The sequence below is a fragment of the Lonchura striata genome, chromosome 11 (assembly GCF_046129695.1).
Source record: "Lonchura striata isolate bLonStr1 chromosome 11, bLonStr1.mat, whole genome shotgun sequence".
Lineage (NCBI taxonomy): Eukaryota > Metazoa > Chordata > Aves > Passeriformes > Estrildidae > Lonchura > Lonchura striata.
The window spans coordinates 21,463,915-21,487,693 of NC_134613.1; the positions used below are offsets into that span (position 1 = coordinate 21,463,915).

General features: G+C 40.5%; 1 protein-coding gene across 1 annotated transcript; it reads right to left on the reverse strand.

Moving 5' to 3' along the window:
* Positions 1–12,711: 12,711 nt before the first annotated feature.
* Positions 12,712–23,534, reverse strand: LINS1 (lines homolog 1). Its single transcript, XM_077785930.1, has 8 exons — positions 23,425–23,534; positions 21,750–21,886; positions 19,580–20,114; positions 19,404–19,493; positions 18,412–18,553; positions 17,603–18,193; positions 15,149–15,329; positions 12,712–14,167 (listed from the first exon to the last, which is right to left on the reverse strand). The coding sequence occupies exons 3-8, from the start codon at positions 19,982–19,984 to the stop codon at positions 13,267–13,269; spliced, it is 2,310 nt and encodes a 769-aa protein (XP_077642056.1). The 5' UTR covers positions 19,985–20,114; positions 21,750–21,886; positions 23,425–23,534; the 3' UTR covers positions 12,712–13,266.
* Positions 23,535–23,779: the final 245 nt, after the last annotated feature.

Sequence of the window (23,779 nt, forward strand, 5' to 3'; positions counted from 1 at the left end):
ACTGGGCTGTTTCCACTAAGCTTGGAGCAGGTTTGTGAAACAGTGACCTGCACCCATCAAACAGAGCTGGTTAACAGATCCATTGACTGGCCAAGCACAGTAGCCAGAATTGAACTATTAATAACCCAGCCATTTAATCTTTTTAAATGCAGGAAGGGGACAGTAAAAACCTCCTCAATGAATAGTGTGTGTATAAGCAAATGCAAAAATAAAGGAGGGGGAAATCACAATTGTTCCTGAGAGACTTTATATGCCAAGTTCCAGCCTAGAGCAATGTTTTACTGCTGAATTATAAACTCCTGGATGTGGGGATTTATGCTGGGGCTGCTAACAGACCCTAAACAGCAGCTTGCAGGCGCCATCCTAATGAAGCAGGGCTGTGAAACATGACATTTTGGGTCAGACAGAAAGGCTTGCAGACAATAGAAGACCAAGGCAGAGCCTTGTTACACAGTTCTGCTTCCTAATATATTTGTATTTTTTAGCTACACTGTGCACTGCAAGCTATCCCTAGCTGTAATTAAAACAGGCCAGTCTGTTAAGGCACAGTGGAAGGAGCACTCTCAGTTGCCTTGTGATGAGATGGGCTGGAGCTGAACATGCACCCAAAACATTTAAACCTTACAAAAGTCCAGTAGTGAATATTTTCTTACTGGATTCCTGGGATCTCACTAATTGATGGCTTTCTTCCACACATAGATGCCTCACCATATGATTACCTATTAAACTAGTTAATATGGCACTATTAAACTAAGCTCATAAGTACATGCCTAATCTTAAAATAGAAGGGAATTCTGGGATTTGAGGTCTGGTCCAGAATTCACATATTTCAGGGGAAATCTTTCCTCACAATCACTAAACAGATTAATCAAAAGGTGAGTTCTCTGAAACTCTTCCTTCTGTAATCCCTGTATTTGTATCAGGACTGGCCCATGGGGGTTAGACCATCCCTGAGGAACATTGCCCAAGTGATTCTGACAAAACCAATGTCAAGATTCCAAATCTGTCTGCAGCCTGTTCTTAAATTTCATTACCCTTAAACTGGATGTTTTCACTGCAGCAAATCAGGCAGCGACAGGGGGCAGCTCTGGCCACCAGTCCCAGTGCTGGAGTCAGGCTGGAGATATTGGATTTCAGCAGTAGATGGTTTTTTACCTGCACAAACTGTCACAAGTTTTCTCCCCTGCAAATGCTGCTTTCAAAGAATAGGCAGCAGATGCAAAGGTCAAGCTTGGCCTGATTTGGGACCAGCTCTAACTAAAAACTTTAAGTCCTACCCAGCCTAAAGCTCCTATTGCTGCGTGCTGAGCTAGGAGCTTCTCCTCACAGCACCAAGCAAGCAGGAGTGAGAAATCCAGAAGTGAGTGACTCATTCTGCCCAGCCTAGGGTGAAAAACCTCTGCCTCTTCCCAGAACCCTATCCACAGACCAGCTCTGCCAGGAGCACTTCCATTGAAAAAACTGGAGTCCTTGCTCTGGAAGAGGCTAAAAGTCAGTCAAAAATAAAGATATTTTTAAAAAACTGAAGGTCCTCTGCATCTCAGGGATTAAATATTCCCAGTAAAGAAATCAAATCACCACTCTGCTACAGAAGGATCACCTCTGTAGCTTAATCTACTTTTAATGGGCTAGTGCAAAACAGGAAAATCAGGAATGATTACTTAAGGAACTGCATCCTTTGTAATTAAAGGAAAGCCCACACAGTTGGCAAGTACCAATGTGAAGTTTCTTTCACACTGCTGTTTCTTGAGCCATGGATATATTCAATATAAAAAGTCCTCATATTTTTAATGATATTAAACAAAGAAGAAATAAAGGGGCAAATTTGAGGTTGACAAAAGCTGTGTGGCTGCATTTTGCAAAACAAATTCAGGAGCTGCTTTGAAGTGGAATTTCTGGCTGCCGCAGTCTGAGGAATTAATAAAAAGAAACTGAGCCAAAGCTTTGATTGTATTGTCTGCACAAAAGCTCTTGCTTGAAAACTCCATTTCCAAAGGCAGGACTGAGAAAAGGAGATATCCAGGTTTGCAGGATGTATTAGGAAGATTTCCTGTCCTTATTTACTGAATAAATTACAAAAGCCAATGGATAAACAACACAAACACGCAAGTGAATGTAACCTTAATTCTCCTAAGCATCCCCTTAGTCTCCTCAGTGAGGCTCCAGAGGTGTAACAGGGAAAGACTGAAATCAGCAAAAAGAACATAATTCTCCTATTCCCTTCATAATTTGGCAGAACTGGCAAAGCTGGTGCAGTGACTGTTGGGAAAAATGAAGCCTCAGATATCAAAAGAGATAACAAAGCTGTTCCAGGCTGTCCATCCTCAACATGAAATAACAGTGGTTTAAAAGAGCAAAAAAAAATCAGATCCACCATATCACAGGCTTTGGTTTTGCTTAAGACTCAGCAATATTTCCAGGAGTTAACACACAAGTTTCAGCTACAGATTTGTGTTCTGCTACAGACTTTTTTTTTTATTTTTGACATTGTGTGAAGAATCCCAACTGCATCTACCAAATGAAAAAGCTGAGCAGAGATGGGTCCTGCACACTGACCTGTGGTTTGTGGAGGAAGGGACTGAAGGAAGGATGTTGGATTGCTGCTGCCACCTCTTTGCATCCTGTCTTACCTTGTTTGTGGCAGTGGGAAAACAGGATTCCAGTTGAATTCTGCACAGCCCGAGTCAGGGGTGGCTGACACCTCTCCCAGCCCACACAGCAGCAGGGGCAGCACAGAATAAAGGAGCTGCTGGACTCAGTTTCTTACAATGAAACCCCAAAATACTGAATTCAAACAGCTGAATTAATTAAGATTGCTGTGGGACCTTTCACTTCACATTTACTCCCTGGCTTGTACAAATCTCAACTGTAAACACTTTAAGTGCCTCATTACAAGGAAATTGCAGCATTTTACTTTTTACTGTTCTTTCACATTACCTTGTAACTTGGGTACTACATCGAGCAGGCAAAAATAGCACTTTGAATAAATCTCAATTAAGGTGGCAAGTTTTTATTTCTCCCTGTTCTCTGAGAGGAAATCAAAACCACAAAAAAGTGAATCAGACTTCTTTGAAATCATTCATTTTCTGGGTAAAAGTCACCATGCTCTCTCTCTACTTAAAGGTAAATAATTTTTGAGCAGCTAAAATGGTTTTGGGTGATGGCAGGCTGCTGAGAAAAGTGAAATACAATTCTCTCATAGTGCAAACGATGTCCACTTTCAAGCTTTAAAAATCCATAACGTGAACAGAGTGGAATAGAGAGCTATGAAATAACTTAAGTAACTGCAACAATTTTGAGATGAAAAGTAGTTATTGGAAAACAACCTAACCCTATCCAAGCTAGAGGTTCTTAATAGATGATTAATTCCCAAAAACTTTGAACAAACTTAAAGGAACAACACTTGTTGCTTTAAGAACTTAGTAACACTTATCAGAATGTAAAGACAAATCTTTTAAATTATGAAACTTTTTTTTACTATTTACTATTTTTTTTTTTACTTATTTTTACTATTGGGGAAAAATGCAAAAAGGATATTTTTTTTTTCTTTTTGCAGCTTACCAAAGCTTTGTTTGAAATACAAACTTGAAGTCGAACTTAAAATGCTTAAGCTACATCATGGAGATTTTACCAGAGCTGTTTCACTTACTTAAGGTGAGAGTTAAGGGCAGAGAAGAATTGAGCAGCACAGGAGACACAGAGGTCAGGACAAGCAGTGGGAAGCACAGAGCATGTGGAGGCAGCAGAAGAGTGAAAACCAGGGAGGAGACCTGAAGGTGGAGAGGCTCTTGCCTTTTCCACCTTCAGTGAATGACTCAAGGTTTTAAATTAGCCCTTGGAAGGCAGGAGAGGGACAGGATTGGTGCATTTGCACTCTGGAGAACTCTGTTTGCTAGAGAACCTCCAGCCGTGGTGTGCACCAGGGGCTCACACTTGGCCATCTGTTGATCCCCACAGCACCCTGAGCCAAGGCTGCTGTGCACCCCCATTCCCTGGGGTTCCCAGCTCCCTCCTGGTTATCCCTCCTCTGCAGTTCAACCTGCCCAGACATTCCCCACCCACAAAGACATCTGGAGGAGGAGCTAGAAGGGAACTGGTCTTTCATTATTTCAGCCACTTTGCCATCCTTTTCATGTCCTAACAAATGCAAGGGAAATTTTCAGCTGAAGCACAGCCTCTTCTGCAGTCCTGGCAGCCAGCTGAAGGGCTGAGCTAGGAAGGTAGTGAGAAATAGATAGATTGCAACAATATGATTGGGGTTCTTCCCTCTCAATGTTGTGGCGTTACTATGAAATAACCCCCTCTGGCAGCTTGTTTAGGTGTGTTATGCATAGCACAAGCTTCTTCAGAGCTTCAAAAGGTAAGTCTTATTAAAAAAAAAACAAAACACCAAACCTCTGTTAAACTGAATTTTGTAAAGGACTTTTTTTTTTCTTAGCATTTTACATAGAAAAAATGTAGAAGTAGCTTTTACAAACTACTAAAATTCAAGAGGTTTCTCTTATATAATAATATCTAAATCATTAGTTAACATTTATTCCTATTAAGAAAAATTTCTCCCAGTCCAGAAAGAAGTGCTGTTACAAGGACTTAACAGGATAATGGTACAAAAAGTAGAAAGGCAAAGCTACTACTGTAACCAGTATTGTCTTTTTTTTTTTCAATAGAAAGCAGTTCTCATAGGTTGGAATACTTAGTGGCAAAATATAAAAATCTCATTAATGTCATTCCATTCTTAATCTGAAGACTACTCACAGGAGTTACTCTACTCTTCCCATATAAAACAATGTTAAAGACCAGCACATGCTGACAAATCAAAACACAGGCTGATGTGAGGACAGGGGGAAAAAACCCAACAAAATGGACCAGAGCAGGAAAAAAGGGCAGAAAAATGAACTCTTACCTTTCAGATGTTGCAGTCAAAGAAACCATAAGCACATTAGCAGGGAAGAGGCATCACACTCACTACTCTGACCGAGGTAAACACGCCCTATCTCCAGAACCCTTTCAAATTCTTCTGAGACCCACCCAGCAAAGCTGCACTTCAAGATTTCTGACTGAAGGCAATCCTGATGTCATCCACATCACCCCGTGGAACTCGGCAGCAGCAGTGCCACTGCCTTCCCTGGCTCCTTTCAACACAGCAGATGAAGAAATGTTTGAAGTCACGTGGCTTCTGTTGCACGATGAGAATTTGTCTCACCATAAATTGCTCCACACACACACACGGGAGGATGCTGAAAAGGGAGCACCAAAAACATCACTCTGACAGGTTTTAGATGAAGGGTGAGGTTTTGAATAAAGTTAGAGAAAGGTTTCTACTCCTATTGAGCACTCTCAGCAGTACTTCCTGCCCCAATCAGCTGATGAATGTTTTACAACAAGTGCTCCAGTTCCTCAGAAGATCTAAAATGGAATTTCTGAAATTCTTAAAGCAGAAGAAAGCACACACTGAGCGTGTGTTTGGTTAGAGATACCATAGAAACAAGGCAGTTTTACTTCACCTGATTGTTAACTTCTTTTCTAATTCCATGACTAAGGAATCAAGGAATTGAAAGTCATTCCTCAGCAGCTCTCCCCAGTTTCAAATAATAACAGCCTTCAGAAGTGCTGGCATTACTTTGCATTCTGGTGGACACGTTAATGTGGAGAAGCCAGGAGCAGAGAACCTTTTATTAGCCTTTTCTTCCTGCTTGCAGTCAGCAAACAGCAACCCAGGAAATGGGACCAGACTTGTCAGAGTTGAGCCGAAGCTCCATCTCAGCCAGCCCTCTGTCAGAAAGGAGCCAGGAGCAGATGGCTTTGGGAGAGCACAGGAATGGAAGAAACACAGAATAGTAACTGCTAAGGCCCCCAGCCATCAGTACTTTGGGGCTCTAAGACTTCTTAAACCACAGAAGGCATCTATAGGAATAACAGTGGAGAAGTTCCCTCCTGCAGGCCTTCCTTCCCCCAACCCCTTTGGAGCATATTGAAACTTCCATCTGAATCTGTAAGCCTGCCATGAAAGAAGATGGGACCCAGGCAATATTTGGAACCTCTTCATTTATTTCCCCTCATGAGAAAATGGGCTTCTTCATACAGCATTTCTTTAATTTTAGGTATTACATCCTGCAGCTATTGCAAGTCTTTGGTCCTTCCATAGAACTGGGAGCAGTATTCAATAGCCTGATGCACCAGAGAAACACTAAACATGAAAGAGTATTTTAGAAAAGATTATGCCTTGGCTGCTGCTTTAAATACCTCCAAACTTCCCCACATCAGAATGAACCACTGCTGTGAACCAAGCAGAAGATTTAGGAACTCTCTGCCAATTAGGAAAGCCTAGAGCGAGCTGATTCATACATCACTTGGCCAACGCTGGGCCAGGAATGGAAGAGGCAATTGGCAGCAACATCTTTCTTATGCTTAAAACCACAATTTCTTCACTGTTACAATAGATTGCAAAAAAAAAGTTTGGTTGACTGAAGCAAACATGGGACTGCTACAAAAGAAAAAAAAGGAATATGTGTTTTGACACCCTTTTTGAGCAGCATTTGTTAGACTGGCACCACCTGCATAGGATACTATTACAAGATTAAAGATATTCTCTGGTAAATAACAAGCTAATCATACCCCCTTGATTAAAGTGCCCACTGACCTTACAATTATCTCTGCACCTCCACAGTGCTTATCCTTCAGGAGTCTTAAATTTGAATGATAAAAAAAACAAACAAACAAACAAACAAACAAACAAAAAAACCAAAAAATACCTTAGTCTGCACATCTCACTGAGAAAGTAAAAATTTAAAAGTTTAAGTGCTACTATTCCTTACTTGCAGCCTAATAGCTACTCATTCATTGGACACTTGAATATAATTAAATATAATAATATAACTAAATATAGCTAGATAATGGAGACATGCCTTTGACTCAATTATTTTACACATCACTGGGAATTATGTATAAGTTCCCAGTAAAAAAAAAGTATTACAACAAAGTAAGAAAAATTCACTTCTTTCAGAAAATGTCACAAAATGTGCCTCTTTCTTTTCCAGCCAGCTGAATTAATGTAATAAATTACAGTGAATCCACACAGTGGGTGTGAGCTTTCAACTGAGCTTCCAAGCAGTTACATAAGAGAGTTTATAGTATTAGTAAACTTTCTCACTAGAGAAAACTCTCCTGGCAAATCTTTGAGACAGTATTAAATCTTAAACTTCTAGAATCAGAGCTGTTGTCTGTGGTGGCACCTGCGGAGGGAGTAAAAAAACCAAAACCCCAAAACCATCCCAAAAACCCCTAAGGATTTCTTTTGTTTCCCTCAATATTAAAAAAAAATAAAAAAATTGAAGTAATGTGGGGAGACAAAAATCAATGTTATAAATATACTGTCTGTTAGTACCTAATGATTTTTGCTACCTGATTGTCTCAATGTTAACCAAATCTTCGTCATATGTATACATGGAGGAAAAGTAAGAATCAGTTTGATCTAATAATAATTTGCCCTCTGAATTCTCTCTTCACCACCAGTGAAACCCATCTCTTTGCCATCAAGAATTCCTTCAAGATTAAAGTAAAAAAACTTGACATTCCTGTCCTTTCTTCTCCTCAAGAATCAACAAAAGCCTGAAAATGAATCATTCCAAGTCACGTGTCACGGTATCATAATTCAAAACCTTGCAATCTGTAGTTTAAAAGCTAAAGATCCTTCTTTTCACAGGAATTCACACCTTCTAATATGCCAGTCTTCCCTTACATAAAAGGAATGAAAAAATCTCAAAAAGCTTTTTCCTCAAGATGTTTCTTCCTAGTAATGACCTGATTCATAATCCAGATCCTTACAGGGAGAGGTCCACTAAGGAGAGGCTCGTTAGTAATTAATTAGTAATGCCATCTGTCATAAATAAAGACTAAATACCTGATTTTGAATGAAGCAACCATTAAGGCAATAGATATTCATCATCCACAAATGCCATTGCAGGAGCAAATGAGGAAAATTTTAACACACAGATTAAAGTCTTCAATTAAATGAAATTAAATCTTCAATTAAATCTTTCACAATTGTTGTTTCAGAATTTGATTCCCATGAATTTTAGCCAGAAAGAAAATTTATTGCTTCAAGAATCTATGCTTTAATATTAAGGAGGAAGATGACTTGGATGAAGTGGGTCAAGAGAGGATGTCAGGAGCAATAGTAGAAGGATAAAGTCAGTGAAGGGAAGGAACACACTCTGCTGCTGGTCCACTCTGCCATAGGCTTTGGATATGCCTCAGGAAAAAAGGCTCCAGGAAAAGACATTACCTGGGGACTGCCTTCCAACCAATTTCTCTCACACACTCAACCACCAAGGCCAGGAACACCACAATTATGCTCTCTTACAACCCCTTGGCTGGATTCCATTTAAATTCTGAACACACCCTTTATCAATAAGCCTCCTGGACAGGAATTAAGAAGCCTCTCCTATGCAGGGACACAGAGATGTGATTTGCTGAAGAGATCATCTGCTTACAGTTTGGTTGTGACATTCTTTATACAAAATCCTAATTGTTTTGTCTTTAAATTATCTTGGTGAGAAGGCTTTTTTCCCTTTCCCTTGATTTAGCATCAACTTGTCTATACTTGTCAAAATCCCTTTTCTGCTAACCAGAAACACCAGAAAAGTCAACTATAACTGCTTATCTTTATAAAGAACTTCCACCAAGTTTGTTCCAGTACATTTGCAAAGGCAAAAGTCACGTTTTCCTCTCCACCTACAGCACTGCCAATTCACCCAAACAACACTCCTGTGTGCTGCCACTATCTGAAAATGCAGGAGAATAATTCACACAATCTTCTGGCTGCAACAATAAGAGATTTAACAATTAATCCAATAAACACAGAGAGTTTCTTAATCACAATTCCTTTGATGCTTCACACTCAGCAATTCCCACTTAAGCATCAGCTCTAAGTGACAATTACAGAAAATAGTGGCATCTCACTGGTCAGGGAGATAAATAATTTTCTAAAAAATTTGGTTGAGTTTGGTATTTGCTGCTCAATGGGTCTTTGCCTGACTTTCACAGTAGCTGTAATGGTATCAGCAGAAAGGCATGAATTTCATGAAGAATATAAATTTTATCAAGGAAGCCAAATACTAGAGGTAAATGTCCAGAAAGCAATAATTTCTGTTTCAGTTAAATCCCTCCATGAAAGATCTGTAGATACAAAGTCACTCCAAGATCTGACAAACCCTGGAAGGTGACACTTGAAGATAAAGCTTTTTCCTTTCCATCAAGGAAAGAAATATGGACATAGGATTTTGTCATTTATCTTTTTTACTTAATCGATATACATTCCTTTGCAAAATAGACTTCAAATTATTATTCATGTATTAATATGTGGCTATTACTTCCTCAAATGCTAAGGGCATTTGAATGTGTCTGAAGTTCCATAGAAAATTAATTTTTAACTCTCAAGAACTAGGATGAGATGGGATAGATACTTGGACAACTCCAATTAGCAGCTACAATTCCTGACAATTTCAGAATATGGACCTGCAAACCTTCCCTACAAACTTTAAGGAAGCCAACATTCAGCAGTGCTCACTTTTGAGGTTGCATGTGCTATTTTTTCCAAAAAATGACATTTTTTTCAAATCTCCCTAAAAGGACACTGCTGACTGGCAAAACTCGTGTTTTGCAGTACAGGAAAAGTAGAAATCAGAAATAACTAAGGATATTGTAATTCTCCATGCATTTTACTATAAAATATATTTTATTCCTTCCATTCATGATGTAAGCCAGCACCAAGTCAGCTGGTCCATTAAAGGGCATCTCTGTCAGTTATCAGCAATAAACTCATTTACACAACAGTTAAGAAGATAATGACTTAGAAAAGCTTAAATCCCTGAGGTATTACTCAATCAAGTCAGGTTCCATGTCTGCTGTGGAGGTAGGGACAGTAAAAGACTGTCTGCCATCCATTCTGACACACAATTGGCTTCTAACAAGGTTTCAGAGTGAACCAGGCAGCCCAGAAGGGTTGAACAAAATACAGCAAGAATTTACAAACTCATTAGGATAACTCTAAGGGAAAACACACTGAAGTAACATTGTTATGACCACAATATATTCACTCCTACTGACACTGTGATAAATCTCTGATACTGACTTCAGAAACTATCCCAGACTGACTCTGGAAGAAGTACAAACAAAGCTTATCCTACAGTGATAAACCAGGGAACAACCAAGGCTCCCTATTCCCAGCTTTTCAAAGGTATAGAGGTTCCCAAGGTTGGTTTTTATTCTTGTATTACGGGATTAAAACCTGTACTACAAGTCTTAAAAGCAGAATGGAAAGCAGCCATAATAATATTGGAAAAAATCCAGTTTGAAGAACCACAGTTATGGAATTGCCTGGATTCAGTTGTAGCTGCAATCAAGCTCTACAAACATTCAGTTAAAAAGTTAAAAAAATGTTCTTTTTAAAAAGCACACCCTCTAAGCAACTTGTAGTGCTATTTACCTCATTAAAGCTTAACTTATTCTATTGATTTTGAAGGTAAACTCCACCAAACAACTGTATTAATGGCAAACGGAACATTTCAGGAGGAATCCTCAGATAGAAAACTGTGGTCACACAGGTCACCTGATTGTTCTGTGTCCTGCTTTGAAATAATACAAGAAAAGTTGACAGTTATCAATCCCCAAAGGTAAGGCACATTGATCTCCTGGTAACCACTGACCCAATTCCCAAGTTCTAACTTAACATTGGTAACAGGTTCCACAGCTGAATTAATTTGTTCTAGGACATGAAATAACAGCTGTGTCTAAAAACTTTATATCATTGAAAACCCCAACCAAAACCTAACCAAACCACTTTCTACACTCACCAATTGATTAAAACACAAATTCTTTAGCAAGGTGCTTTTTTTGTGATTGGTTTTCTCAATACAGCCAAAGAAGTCCAATCCACCTTCATGGTTCCCCTTCAACTTGTGTGCAATAAAAAAACCTCAACTCATCAATTTAACTCCATCTTAGGTCATAAATGGTAAAATATCAACACATTAAGGTATCTAGTTGCCAGATACAAACTATGTTTACCCACTTTTATAACTAAAACATTCTGAGAATTAAAACAATGGCTATCTGAGAAGGGAAACAACTTCTAATACTTCTAATAACCAGGTGGGCACAAAATCAGCCTCAAGCCTGTAAGATTTAAATATAATTGGACTGCAGTTGGATTTGCTGTATTAAAAAAAAAAAAAATCCAGTTATGGGCACCTACATTCCTTGCTACATTCTACACACTAGGACTTATCCAAAATTATCACATCATTCTACCTTTCCCACTCAGCTTATCATATCAGTGTCAGAGATACTGCTGCAATTTAGACACTTCCAACTGGTAAAGTGTAGATAAAGAAATGCTGAACAATCCTATATTCAGTGCAAACAGTGGAATTAATTAAAATAAACTAGTCAGCAAAGGTTTGATTAGAAAAGGAGTGAGGATAGTGGAAAGGATTTCACTAAAATATAAGTACCTACCTACTTTGAAAATTGTGAACTTGAGAAACTCTTGCTCAACCACCTCGCCCATGGCATTTCCTGTGTTTGAACTGAGAAGTTCCCAAGTGTCTGAAGCTGCATCTCTGAACACGCCCAGAGGGATTTCAGTCCTGACAGAAATGAGCAACTGAGCAGCTACAGCATAACTGGGCTCAAACAAAGAGAAGCCAGGCATGTTGCTGCCCTGGACAACTCCAGGGTTAGTTCTTAACTACAGCAACTGCAGGCAAGAATGGAAAGGTTTCCATTCCTTGGCATTCCCACTCACCCCTCTGCACAACAGCTGTCTTGATCTCAGCAAGAAACCATGGTACAGCAAACACCCAGAATGTTCAGATCTCCTTCATGCCAGTGAAGAGGATCACTCCTTCCTACCTAAAACACTGCTGTCATCCTGAAGGAAGAAGACTGAGGTCCAAACCTCCTTGTCTGTGAATTCATACCATTCCAATGGCACTGGAGAACACTGGAGCTGCCAGCTAAGGGATCCCATAAGCTACACTGTTTTCTTCCTCTCTCAGTTGCATTGATTCACCAGTCAGGGCTAAAGACTAATCTAGAAGATAGCCACAGAGATTTGAAAGTCAGCAACCTGCTCCAGAGACTGTTCATCTTAGATCAGTATCTATTTTAATTTAACACTAAATTTCTATTCAAAGGCAAGAGAGCACTTACTTGTTCTCAGTGAGAACAGAGCACTTACCTTCAAGAGCAGATCCTAAAAGGAAAGGTGCTTCCCACAGCTCTGAAGAGGTCTGAGGTTTTTCCAGTGCTCCTGTTGTCAGTACTTTCCCAGTGCCTAACCCTTGGCAGATCATTAGAAGCTGCAGGTTAAATGCAGCAGCATCAGGTGCTTTCCTGCTAAGTGCACACTGTCTTGGATCCTGCTCTGAACTTGCTCCCCCAGGCAAGCTCTCAGACACTCACTTTTCCGGTTATTCAAATTACATCTAATAGAAGATATAAATACAATAATTTAACACCTTCAATATCCTTCTCACTGCACTGGAATCACTTACTTTCTAATTCTTTCTGATTTAAATTTATTAAATATACATCCTATATTTATAGGAAATGCATGGTGGATGCAAAAATTCTGTTGGAATGTCACTTCTGCATCACCTAAGCTAAATTAAAGATATAATGCTCAACTAAATTTTTCTACAGACAATATATGCTTTAATTTCACATCCACTTTTTCTTTTAATTAAAGGAATATAGACATCTGAAGGTCCACTTTGAGCAATGCACCAATGCAGAACACACAGGATATACAGTAAACTGTCCCCAGCTATATTATTTTATTTAGCCCAACTTCTAAGCAGTCAAGTGTTGCATTTACTTTGCCCTGAGTCCATAAACCACTACCAGTCGGGCAATAAACTCAGAAATAGAATGACATTAAGTATAATTGACAATACTTTAAATATCATATATTTTTGAAATGCTTTCACATGAGTTATTTATTACAAAATGTTGAATATCCAACAACTAATCCTTATATACTGTACATTAACATACACACCATGAGCGAGCTTAGGACCCTCAGGTCATGGATCATATCACTGGATACAATTCCAGATTTTACGGTGCCAACCAAATCTATGTTCACCCTGCCTGAGGTTAAATGTCCTGACTAGTGCAAGAGGTATGAGCTTTAGAAGTCATTAATCTCATGGAAATATTCCCTGGTGAACTTGTTAAAAAAACCCACAAGAACACTTTGGATTATTGTAGATTCATGGATTTACTCATCTTCTCAACGTGGCTCAGCAGTTTCAACAATGGAGATGGATTATATGGGAAAAGAATTCTTCTCTGCAACCTAGAAATAGCCTCTTGCAGCTCTTCCAAACACTTTGTTGATTTGTAAAGCATTACTCTTAGGGGAGCAGTGTTATCAGGAGATGCCATACAAGTCCAACAGGATGAGGTAGGAGATCCCTTTGGTTTCGGAGGTGATACTTCAGAGGTGCGTGGATTCCGGTCATCATCTCTGCAGCTGCAACCAGTTTCCCTCCTCCTCACCTCAGTCTTATTGTTTGAGGGCAATTGTTTTGTGTTTACCAAACGCTCTTTTCCATCTGATTCCACCTCCGAGTCCTCTGAGCTGTCATAATTAACCAGTCTTTGAAGAGAACCCAGCAGGGACGCGCTATCAGTGCCAGTCAATGAGTCAGGCCGGTTCCACTCTGCGGCCTCATTATCACCCTGCTGTGCTGTAAACACCGGGCACTCGTGAGAAGGAGCCACAGACATCGGAGCCTGTGGTTGTGCTGCACAAACAGCATTTTGCAAACTCTCCCCAGTCACGCAGCTTTGCTTTTCTCGGCGGGGTGGCTTGACAGAACAAACTGGGTGGAAAGTGCTGTGCCCGGTATCGAAATGGTTACAGACATCTACAAACTCATGCCACTCCTTCCCAAGAAGCTTTAAGTACCTGACCAGGTACTCCAGAAAGCAAGTTTCTGATGAGATCAAAAAATCTAGAAGTACTGTGGAATCAAATGCAATCTTTTCCAGAAAAAATAAAAAGATACAATGTGGGTTATATCCACTTGCATGCACAAGGAACTTCCAGGATTCCTCCTCTCTTTGGCTTAGGTTACCAGCAGCATCACACCGTAACCTGAAAAGTAAGCCAGGACATAATTTAATGGAAATTTTATTTATTTTTTTTTTAAAGGAGCAATATCCAGAAGATGGGATTCTTGCTCTTTTTTTTTTTTTTTTTTGGTGAAAATGTAAGAACAAAAAGAGAAGTTTTTATATCAAAGTGAGAAAGAATGAAGGCAGGTGGGGCCAGGACATTGGAGAGCTCAGGAAGCCAAAGCACTTACAGCAGGCCTTAAAGGGCACTCCTTAGAAAACCTTCTGCAATAAACAAAATTACTTACAGGACATAAACTATACTTTAATATAAATATGAAACAATCCTATTTTAATATTTTTGCTAACATGAATTCAGACTAACTTTCAAAATGTTACACACACTGGAAGAGAAGCCTACTTGTAGTTGCGTCTAAGAATTGTGTGCGTAAGGTATTACTTGCATCATCTTCCCACTTGAAGCTTGAGAGCCTTGTATAAATCAGCATAATATCTTGTCTGGTAATTTAAACAACAATGAAGCATTGTACATCCAGGACCAATCCATGAAGAACACTTTTCAGTTGTTAGCACGAACCATTTTTATCAAGTACCTGGAATTCCCATAGGGTCAATACTTATAAACTCTGCCAGAAGTACCTGAATTATTGAAGTTTAATTCTAATATCCCATTGTCAAACCTTCAGTGTTGCAAGGAAGCAATCTTGCTTTTTATCTGTCTAACCACTACTTTAGACATGAAGTCAATTATCCTGAATTACGGAATATTATAAATTATTTAGTAGGAATCTTTCACAACTCCTGTTTCCATCCAAAAAAGACTTAAATTATCAGCTCTTACACCACATATTATTACTTCATCCTGAGGGTGGGGGGGGAGGGGTTTGAATGATTAAAAAATAATTTTCCTTCCAACAAAAGTGACTAATGGGAACGTCACAGTATCCTCACTCAAATACAATTCTCCATAGTTCTGTCAGAAATAAAGAAGTACACTGACCTATCAAATTTTAAATAGACAAGTAATAAAGCTTTAGCAGCTTCCCACATGTCATCATCTTGCTCCATGAAAACCAAGGAGAGCCATTCACAATGATGCACAACTGGGTGAGACTGTGAGGAAGGCTTTACATGACTCCTGCAGAACATCAGCAGCTGGGACATGGAGCTCTCAAAGTCTCCTGAAAAAAAATTAACCATGAACTTTGCTATACATTTTTATTGCCAAACAACACACACTCCTTATTTTTTAAATTAACAGTGCATAACAGTTCATGAATGCTGTTTTTTCCTTAGCTCAACTGATTTATCACAGCATCAAATTTCATAGATTAGTTCTTGCTGGTTTAGTGCAGTAGCTTACTCATAAAAATCACTTTGTATTCAATTAGACAGAGAGACTCCCTTAAGTCAAAAAATGTATACCTTCAATAATAATGAGATACTATAGAGCAGTTTTTGATGTAACACAGCATGCAGAAATTTTTAGAAAAGAAAATTTTCCTGCAACATTGAAATCAAATTTATTTACTGCATCACTACATGATTTTCCTTAATAATTGACTTTAAGATTTGTTTTTGCTCCAAGCAAATAATAGGAAGATGAAATTATCTTTGTTAGTAATAGTTACACTTCAGACTGAAACTCTTCCCTATAAATCTGGAAATTACTCTCAAAGCTGAAATTAATTAAAGTTAAGCCACTCTAATCCATGTTAATGACAAGATCAAGCAGTTTCCCGGAAGGGAAATTAGCATATTAAAGCATTTAGGTGCTTGTTTTAAACACTTCCTGTAATGTCACTAAAATAAGGAAGTACCATTCCTTTCAGATTGAAATTCCTCTTGACAGTTGGGGTGTTTGGATCTAATTAAAAAACTCATTTTTGTGTCATGAATCTGGAAAAGGAGAATGTTTTTCTTTGAGAAAGAATTCTCATAGAGACATCTAAAATGGATATAGCCTACATTTTTTCTTTTCACTTGTTCTTACACAATCTCAGTCTCCATACATTTTTCAAAAGGTGGATCACAAGTAAAATATTCTTTACAAATACTTAAAAATTTTTAAGAATGCAACTGACATCACAAATATAACATCTTCCAAAAATCTGGGAAGAGTTTCACAAGCTCTCTTATGAAAGTTAAAGCCCTTTTGCATGGATGAATTAAAAATTGATTTTAGGCTTGCTACCTAGCATAGAGAAAGTAAAATAATATTTATGTCTAAAGCTTCAACTAAAATGCCTCAATGTATTTCGAGAGCTATAAAATTTCAAAAGAAACAGAAATTACTTTGGGCCACATAATCAATAAATACAGGAATGCCCATTCTCACTGATGTCTGACTAGAAACACTGCTTCTGAACTGCTTTTCCATTTTTCTCCATGAGGGCTGTAACCCAGGGACAGCACAGTGCTTTGATCACAGAATCTGCACATCCACATTCATGCAGCATCAGATGTACATCAGGTGCTCTCCTGGGGAAAGGGCAGGTGGGAAGATGGGATTCCAGGGAGGTCTCTGGGGCAAAAAGCCTCGTGCTGGTGCTCCCTTACAGCCAGGGAGAAGGCGTTCCCTGGCTCCCAGAGAGTCCCAGCACCATGGCCTGTCCCGTGGGGAACGCGGCTTCCACGGCATTCCCAGCCGTGCCAGGGCTGCCCACGGCACAGCCCTGGCACTGCAGCAGCTCTGCCCTTCTCCTGCCCAGCCCAACCCCTCACTACAACAAACCAGCCCAAGGGAGCAGCTGTGGGAGGAATGCTCACTGGTAATTGGAAGGGCCAGACCTGTCAGTCGGGATGAAGAACACAACCATTTACATAAGGAGGATGTGGAGCTGCTGGAGTGAGTCCAGAGGAGACCATAGAGATGCTCTGAGGCCAGGTGAGAGTTTGGGGCAATGACCTGGAGAAGACAAGGCTCCAGGGAGACCTTAGAGGCCCTTTCAGTGTCTAAAGGTGCTCCAGAAGAGCTGGAGAGGGACTTTGGACAAGGGCCTGGAGGGAGAGGACAAGGGGCAATGGCTTCCCACTGCCAGAGGGCAGGGTTAGATTGGATAAGAGGAAGAAATTCTTCTCTGAGAGGCTGGTGAGGCCCTGGCACTGGGCCCAGGGAAGTTATGGCTGCCCCATCCCTGAAGTGTCCAGGACAGGTTGGACAGGGCTTGCAGCAAGCTGGTCTAATGGAAAGTATCCCTGCCATGGCAGGGGTTGGATTTAAACCTCAAATGCAGCTGTTTCAAGCCCAACATATTGCAGGGCTAAGGATTTGATAAAATCCAAGGAGACAACTAATTAGGCAACAGCAGTTTCTTGGGTGGGTCTTCTTTCTCCCTCCCACCACCACTAATTCAGCTGAAATCTATTTACAGTCTTAATGAGCTGTGACTACTAAATCTGAAAGCTCTGAAACTCTTGCTGCTAAATGAACAAAATTTAAATGGACTGTTACCTTTGATTTCTGCTTCTGTTGCAGAGTTGTGAATCTTGAATTCCAGTGCTTTAAGCACAACCAGACTTAAGGCTCTGAGAACAGTTTGGTCAGAAGCAACTTGAGAATCATGTCCAGGAGCAGCTTCACTGCTTCCAAAGTAGCTGGACTTTCCAGTGAGTGGGATCTGATTAAGCCAAGTCAAATTCACAACCTGCAGAACAACATTACTCAGTGCAAGCATATCCTCACACAAAGATGGGGATTGTAAGAATGGTGATCCACCTTTAGCATCTTCTCTGGACTTGTAAAGGACACATTTTTTAAGGAGCAAAATTAATTTCTTCTTGATTACATAAGGAATTGATGAGCTAATAACATTGAGGACATAAGAAACTTTCAAAAATAAAATTCTCTGGCACCTGAGCGGTAATTCCAGTTCAATTCTGGAAGCCAAAAGCACTTCTAGCAGATCTACAAAACTGATCAGATTGTTTGAAGCTTCAGAATAAGGTGAAGTGTAGTGGTGACTGTCAAAATGATGGAGCAAGATGGCATTATAAAATCCCTCAAGCACTGCATCGAGAGGAGCCAACAACTTCTTCAGAACACCTGCGGCAACAAGAGGCACATTATTGACCTGCAGTGTGACAGATAAATCAGTCAAATAAGAAATTAATCGGTGTAGTGTCTACTGTCAGCATATAAATATGCCCAAACCACTACGTTTTAACAGCACTTCGTCACCCCCTGTATAAGGAAGGGAAGGGATGTCCCGGAGCCGAGCTATTCCCGAGGAATTCCGGGAGAGTTGCTCCTCCTGGCGGTACCTGCTCGGGCTGCGGGCGCGTCCTGCAGCGTCTCCCGCAGGATCGCTGCCAGGGTCCGCAGGCAGGCGGCCACCCGCGCGGCCCCGGGGAATCCCAGCAGCGCGTCCAGGCTAAAGCTCAGCCACGCCACATTCACGGCGTCCTAAGAAAAAGAATTCCAAACCCAATCACGTATGCTCTCAGTTGTTATGCAAATGACATTAAATCATAACACAATTACTTCAAATTGTATATTAAAAAGATTCAAATGTAGGCACAGACAAAACACAGGTAGAAACAATGCCTATCCTGGGCCATTAATTAGGTCTTTAACTACAAACATGTAGCAACATATGCATGCAATAGAAATTATCTGTATGTTCCAAAGAGGGAAAACCAAACCTCCTAATGTCATGTGACCTACCCAAAATCAGATAATTCTGTAGACAGATCAGATCTGAATTCATAATTCCCAGACAACTTGGTGAGAAATATTACAAACATAATTATGAAATAAATGTGTGTTCAGGATGCTACTATGGAGACTGCAATACATATTCACTAAATATACAGCAAGTTAAAAAAACCTCAAGTAATTGGGTTATTCAACAAGAGCATACACTAAAGCATTTTATTAACTTCCAAGAGGTTATTATTTATTTTTATCTACTGCATCACCCATCAGATACCAAGGAACTGTAAAACTGATAGTCTAGATCATGGCTTTTTAATATCTGTATTGCAACCTCAAAGACATGATTGTAATCCACACCCACTTTACATTAAATGAGTTTCATAAAATTCCAGATTTTTATATATAAAAACACTCCACACTTCTGTTTACACATCATATCTCTTTACCTTCCATACTCCAGGCTCCTCCTAACACAGCTGACTAAGTTTCTCAGAAAATACAAACACTAGAAAAACTTGGCTGTATAGTCAAATGGAACAACCTGCAGGCACAGGCTCACCAATTCATTTTTTGAGCTGTGAAGTGATGCCACACTCACCTCTTTCTTCAGCTGGAAATACACAAGAGATGCTAAACTTTGTGAGGCCATGTGAGATAACAGCCGATCATCAGAACCAAGCAGGTGAATCTGGAGACAGGTAAAAAAGGAAAAATATCTAAGGCACATCCCTTTTTATTTTTCCTCCTTTCCTAAAAATATCTTTCAGAAGTTACCAATTTTGAGTCAATTTTTGCCTCCTTCAGAAGAAGAATGAAGATTTCACAGTACTTCTGTCTCGTGTGGAGTTCCATTTCCTGGGACTCTGCTTTGGCCAGCATCAGTTTGATCAAGGTGAGCTGGAGCAGCATCACCTCCCGTGGGCAGAACGAGGAGCTCATGTTGGCAAAGCTGTTGGATAAATCATCTGTTGCAGGGACAACACCTGACAAATCAGTGCCCTGATGCCTCCCAACGCCACCAGCAGTAGATGGCAGATGCTGCTGATGACAGGATTCATCTCCTCCTGGTGGCTGCTCCACACACAGATTAATTAAAGAGGAATAATAATGGCTTTCCCTTGCTAGGGGAATGCCTGCCAGGACGTCCTTATACATCTGCTGCAGGAGAGAGATCTTCATGATGAAATCATGCAATATTCCAGAAAATGCTGTGTGGCTTCTCTGATTATTCACTGCAAATCAGCTTCCAAGTCACTTTCATACAGTAAGAGAAATTGAAGCACCACTGGATATTTCTCTTCTAAATTACCTATAAATAAAACATTCTGCTGTTACTTTGCAAGCAACTAGAAAATATAAAGGAACAACACATTTTTAGAGTTAATGCTACCATTATTAAACTTGTTTTGAAAATGCAAATTCAGCTGCACAAAACTGTCTCAGTGAGACATTAAAATGAAAAATTACCATGCTGGGAAGAAGTTCACAGTTCCAGTATTATATTACCAACACCAATGTTCATTAGCTGGAATTAACAAACCCAAAGATAACTATTATTAGGGACTACTTCTAAAGATATGAGAACTTGGATTAAATCTTTCTCTACATTGCTAAACTACTAGAATCTAAATTCTTTTGTGACAGATGCCTCCAAAAACAGGCATAAAATTTCAGCTGCAAATTTTCCTCTGAACTGGAAATGCTCATTGCTCCACTGTGGCTGGAACTGGAAACAGCTCTCAAAAAAATGGAAGCCAAAGGAAGGACAAGTCTTGACTTCTGCACACAGGCTCAAGGTGGGCCAACCTCATTAAGAAGCAATTAAGAAAGTGAAAATTAAAGAATAATTTAAAATCAGAGTGTCAAATTTATTAAGAGCCAATAAAAACATTTAAACATATTCAGGAAAGGTTAAAAAAAAAGTCTTTATCCCCATGTCAATAGAAGACATCTTTCAATCACAGCACTGGAATATTGGCTACAGTTTAAAATGAAGAGCTACTAAGAATTCAAATTTCTGCATCAGGTATGAGCACCTAAGCCCTCAAAATTTTCTGTCCAGTATATAAATGGCCAGACAGATAGCCTGATGATATTAAGGATATTTTTTTTCTGAGAAAATTTGGTTTCTTTTCACCTACATTAAGAATTATGCTCATCTGTAATATTTATCTTTTAGAGCAGTTTTAACATGATCTCTAATCAGATTTCTTTTAATTAAAACCAACAAACTCATTACCTTTATCTATGGTGAAGTTAGGAGTGGAACTAAAGTTGATTATATGAATTTTCATACCTTTTTTACTTGCATGCTTTCTGGATCCCCATATCTAAGTCTGGCATAATCAACCAGGTAGAATTCCAGGCAGAATCCTGCAGCCATACACCTGTAGTTGGCTTTTCTTTAAATAATGCATTTCCCCCTTCTTACCAAAGGAAGAAAACCATTCAGTCTTCAAACCAGCAAGAAATTCTAAAGATCTTCCCATCTATGTAGCAGTTTTACCTGCATATGTCACTAGACCAAGTATTTTAAATTAATTTTAAATTGTTTTTAGCAGAATATTAGAAAACAATGAAATTGTAGAAGTCAGCATATGAGGCATTTAATTGTAGTTTCTAATCTTCACAAGTTTTAAAAACAACATCAAACACTGAAAATGACACCTTCATTTTTACAACCTGATTTTGTCATTGATACTAAAGCATGTATTGACAAAATGGCTTCCCAAAGGCACGAAGGATTGGAGGTAGACCAAGATGTGCTACCCTGACTCATCACTTCTCCCACATCAGGAAGTATTTCCTCCAGAAAAGAAACTAAAATTTGAGAGCATGAAGTTGCCTGCAGGAGTAATCTACAATTCCCTCTGGTGTGGTATTTTTAAAGACATTCGGCAAGGGCTGACCTGAAAACCCCAAAATGTTACAGCATGTTCCTCACCTGATAGAAGCAAGAACCCTTCCCCCATCCTCCACATTTTGCTGGATGTTAAGAATACATCTGGTATTTCAGGCAATAAATTCCCTCTTCATTTGCAGAATCTTTTCAGAATTCTACTTAAGGTGGAAATTTATGACCTGAAAAGGCATAAATTTTTTTCAGAAATCACTCTGAATATTTTATATAGCTATTGTTCCTATCCTTGAGCTTTATTTCTTCCTAAATGACTACCTAATAAAGTAAAATCATCTCAACACATTTACTCCTGTTTTCGAGATCAGCTTGAATTATCACCTTATGTGGTAGAGGAAGAGATCTCATGCACAAATTCACACGATCCAGCAAGGTGGTTAAGGCAGGAGAGATTCAGAACTTTTCTAGGACACCCACTGGGAGATTTCACCTTCACCACACGACGCTGGCTGTGCCTTCCTGGATCCTCCCAGAACACATTTGTGTTCCACCATTAATTTGCAAACTTCACAAAAGCATCTCTAAGATATTTCTCACTCACACATGACAACAGTTCACAAACGTAAGCCATTGAAGGAAATGAAAAGTGAGGGGGCTTATTTTGAAGGCATTTACTTCAAAGAGGGAGAAAATATCAGACAAGGGCTAAATTTGTTTCAGACACAGCATGAGAGTGAAAAGCTCAAAGCTGAAGAGTAAAGAAAAGCAGTGACAAGCTCCAACCCTTATTTGTATTATTTATCTGAGTTACTCCTGACAGCATCTAAAAACCAATTAAGGCAATGCCTCACAGAGCCAGACTCCTGCACAAACAACAAGGAATAGTTCTAAAAACCTTATATATAGACTGATCATGTAAAAGATGGAAAAGAAAACTACGCAGAAAGAAAGAACAAAAAAAAAGCAGGTTTTGTATGTTACTTTCATAATTAAAAATTATTTAAAATCAAAACCAAAGTCAAGTGGAGCTGCAAACAGAATGAGAGAAGAAACTTAAGCTTCTTCACTTATATCTCTGAGTTAAAGTTTAAAAAAAATAAAGCAAGGAAAATGTGCTATCAACAATGTTAATTCAGTCAAATTAGGAAGAAATTGTTCCTTGCAAGGGGTTGAGGCCCTGGCACATGTGCCCAGAGCAGCTGTGGCTGCCCCTGGATCCCTGGGAGTGCCCAAGGCCAGGCTGGACAGGGCTTGGAGCAGCCTGGGATGGTGAAAGGTGTCCCTGCTCATGGCAAAGGATGGAAAGAGATGAGCTTTAAGGCCCTTTTTTTTTCTGGAAAAAATTATCCAAAACCCCATCCTATTTTCATTATAAAATTAGATCTGATGAAGCGAAAGGCTCAGTCTGTGACTTTTGGGTATGAATCGGAAGGCTTTGGATGTCCTTACAATGAAATGACCGTAGTGCTTAAGGAATAAACCACACTTTGGACTCCTTGCACCTGCAGCGACTTCCCGCCCTCAGCCCCGCCCGTCTCCCCCTCAGCCCCTCCCGCCGCCGCCTCATTACCAAAGCCCCGCCCCACAGCCAAACCACGCCCACAGCTCAAAGCTCCGCCCCTCACGGCCGGCCCCGCCTCTCTCGCTCCAGGCCACGCCTCTCGGCCTCCCGCCGCGCACCCGCGGCCGCGCTTAGTCACCCCGAGCCGCGGCGCGCACGGGCCCGCCCCCGCCCCGCCGCCGGGCAGCGCTCGCCCCTCACCCGCTCCCGGAGGACCGCGAGGCCCAAACTCCGCTCGATCACAGCGCCGGAACCGCCGCCACCGCCGCCCCCTGTCGCAAAGTCACCCCCTCCCCCTGACTCCTCCGCGGCTTTACGGCAGCGGGGCGGAGCCGCGGGGCGGGCCCGCCGTCAGCCCGGCGGCCAATGGGGCGCGGCGGCGGCGCGCGGGCGGGGGCGGGCCCGCCGTCAGCCCGGCGGCCAATGGCGGCGCGGCGGCGGCGCGCGGGCGGGGGCGGGGCCGGCGCGGCGGGCGCGGATTGGCCGCGGCGCGGGTCAGTCCCCGCCCGCCGACCCCGCCGCGAGCCGAGGGGGGCGGCCCGGAGCGAAGTGTCCC

Bases quoted from the DNA above. Each gene is read 5' to 3' on its own strand.
- LINS1 (XM_077785930.1), bottom strand. From the start codon at position 19,984: ATGAAGATCTCTCTCCTGCAGCAGATGTATAAGGACGTCCTGGCAGGC. The intron at 18,554-19,403 runs GTGAGTGTGGCA...TCTTTTTCTTAG, and splicing joins ATTTCCAGCTGAAGAAAGAG to GACGCCGTGAATGTGGCGTG. The intron at 14,168-15,148 runs GTCAGTGTACTT...CTTACTTTTCAG, and splicing joins GTCTATTTAAAATTTGATAG to GTTACGGTGTGATGCTGCTG.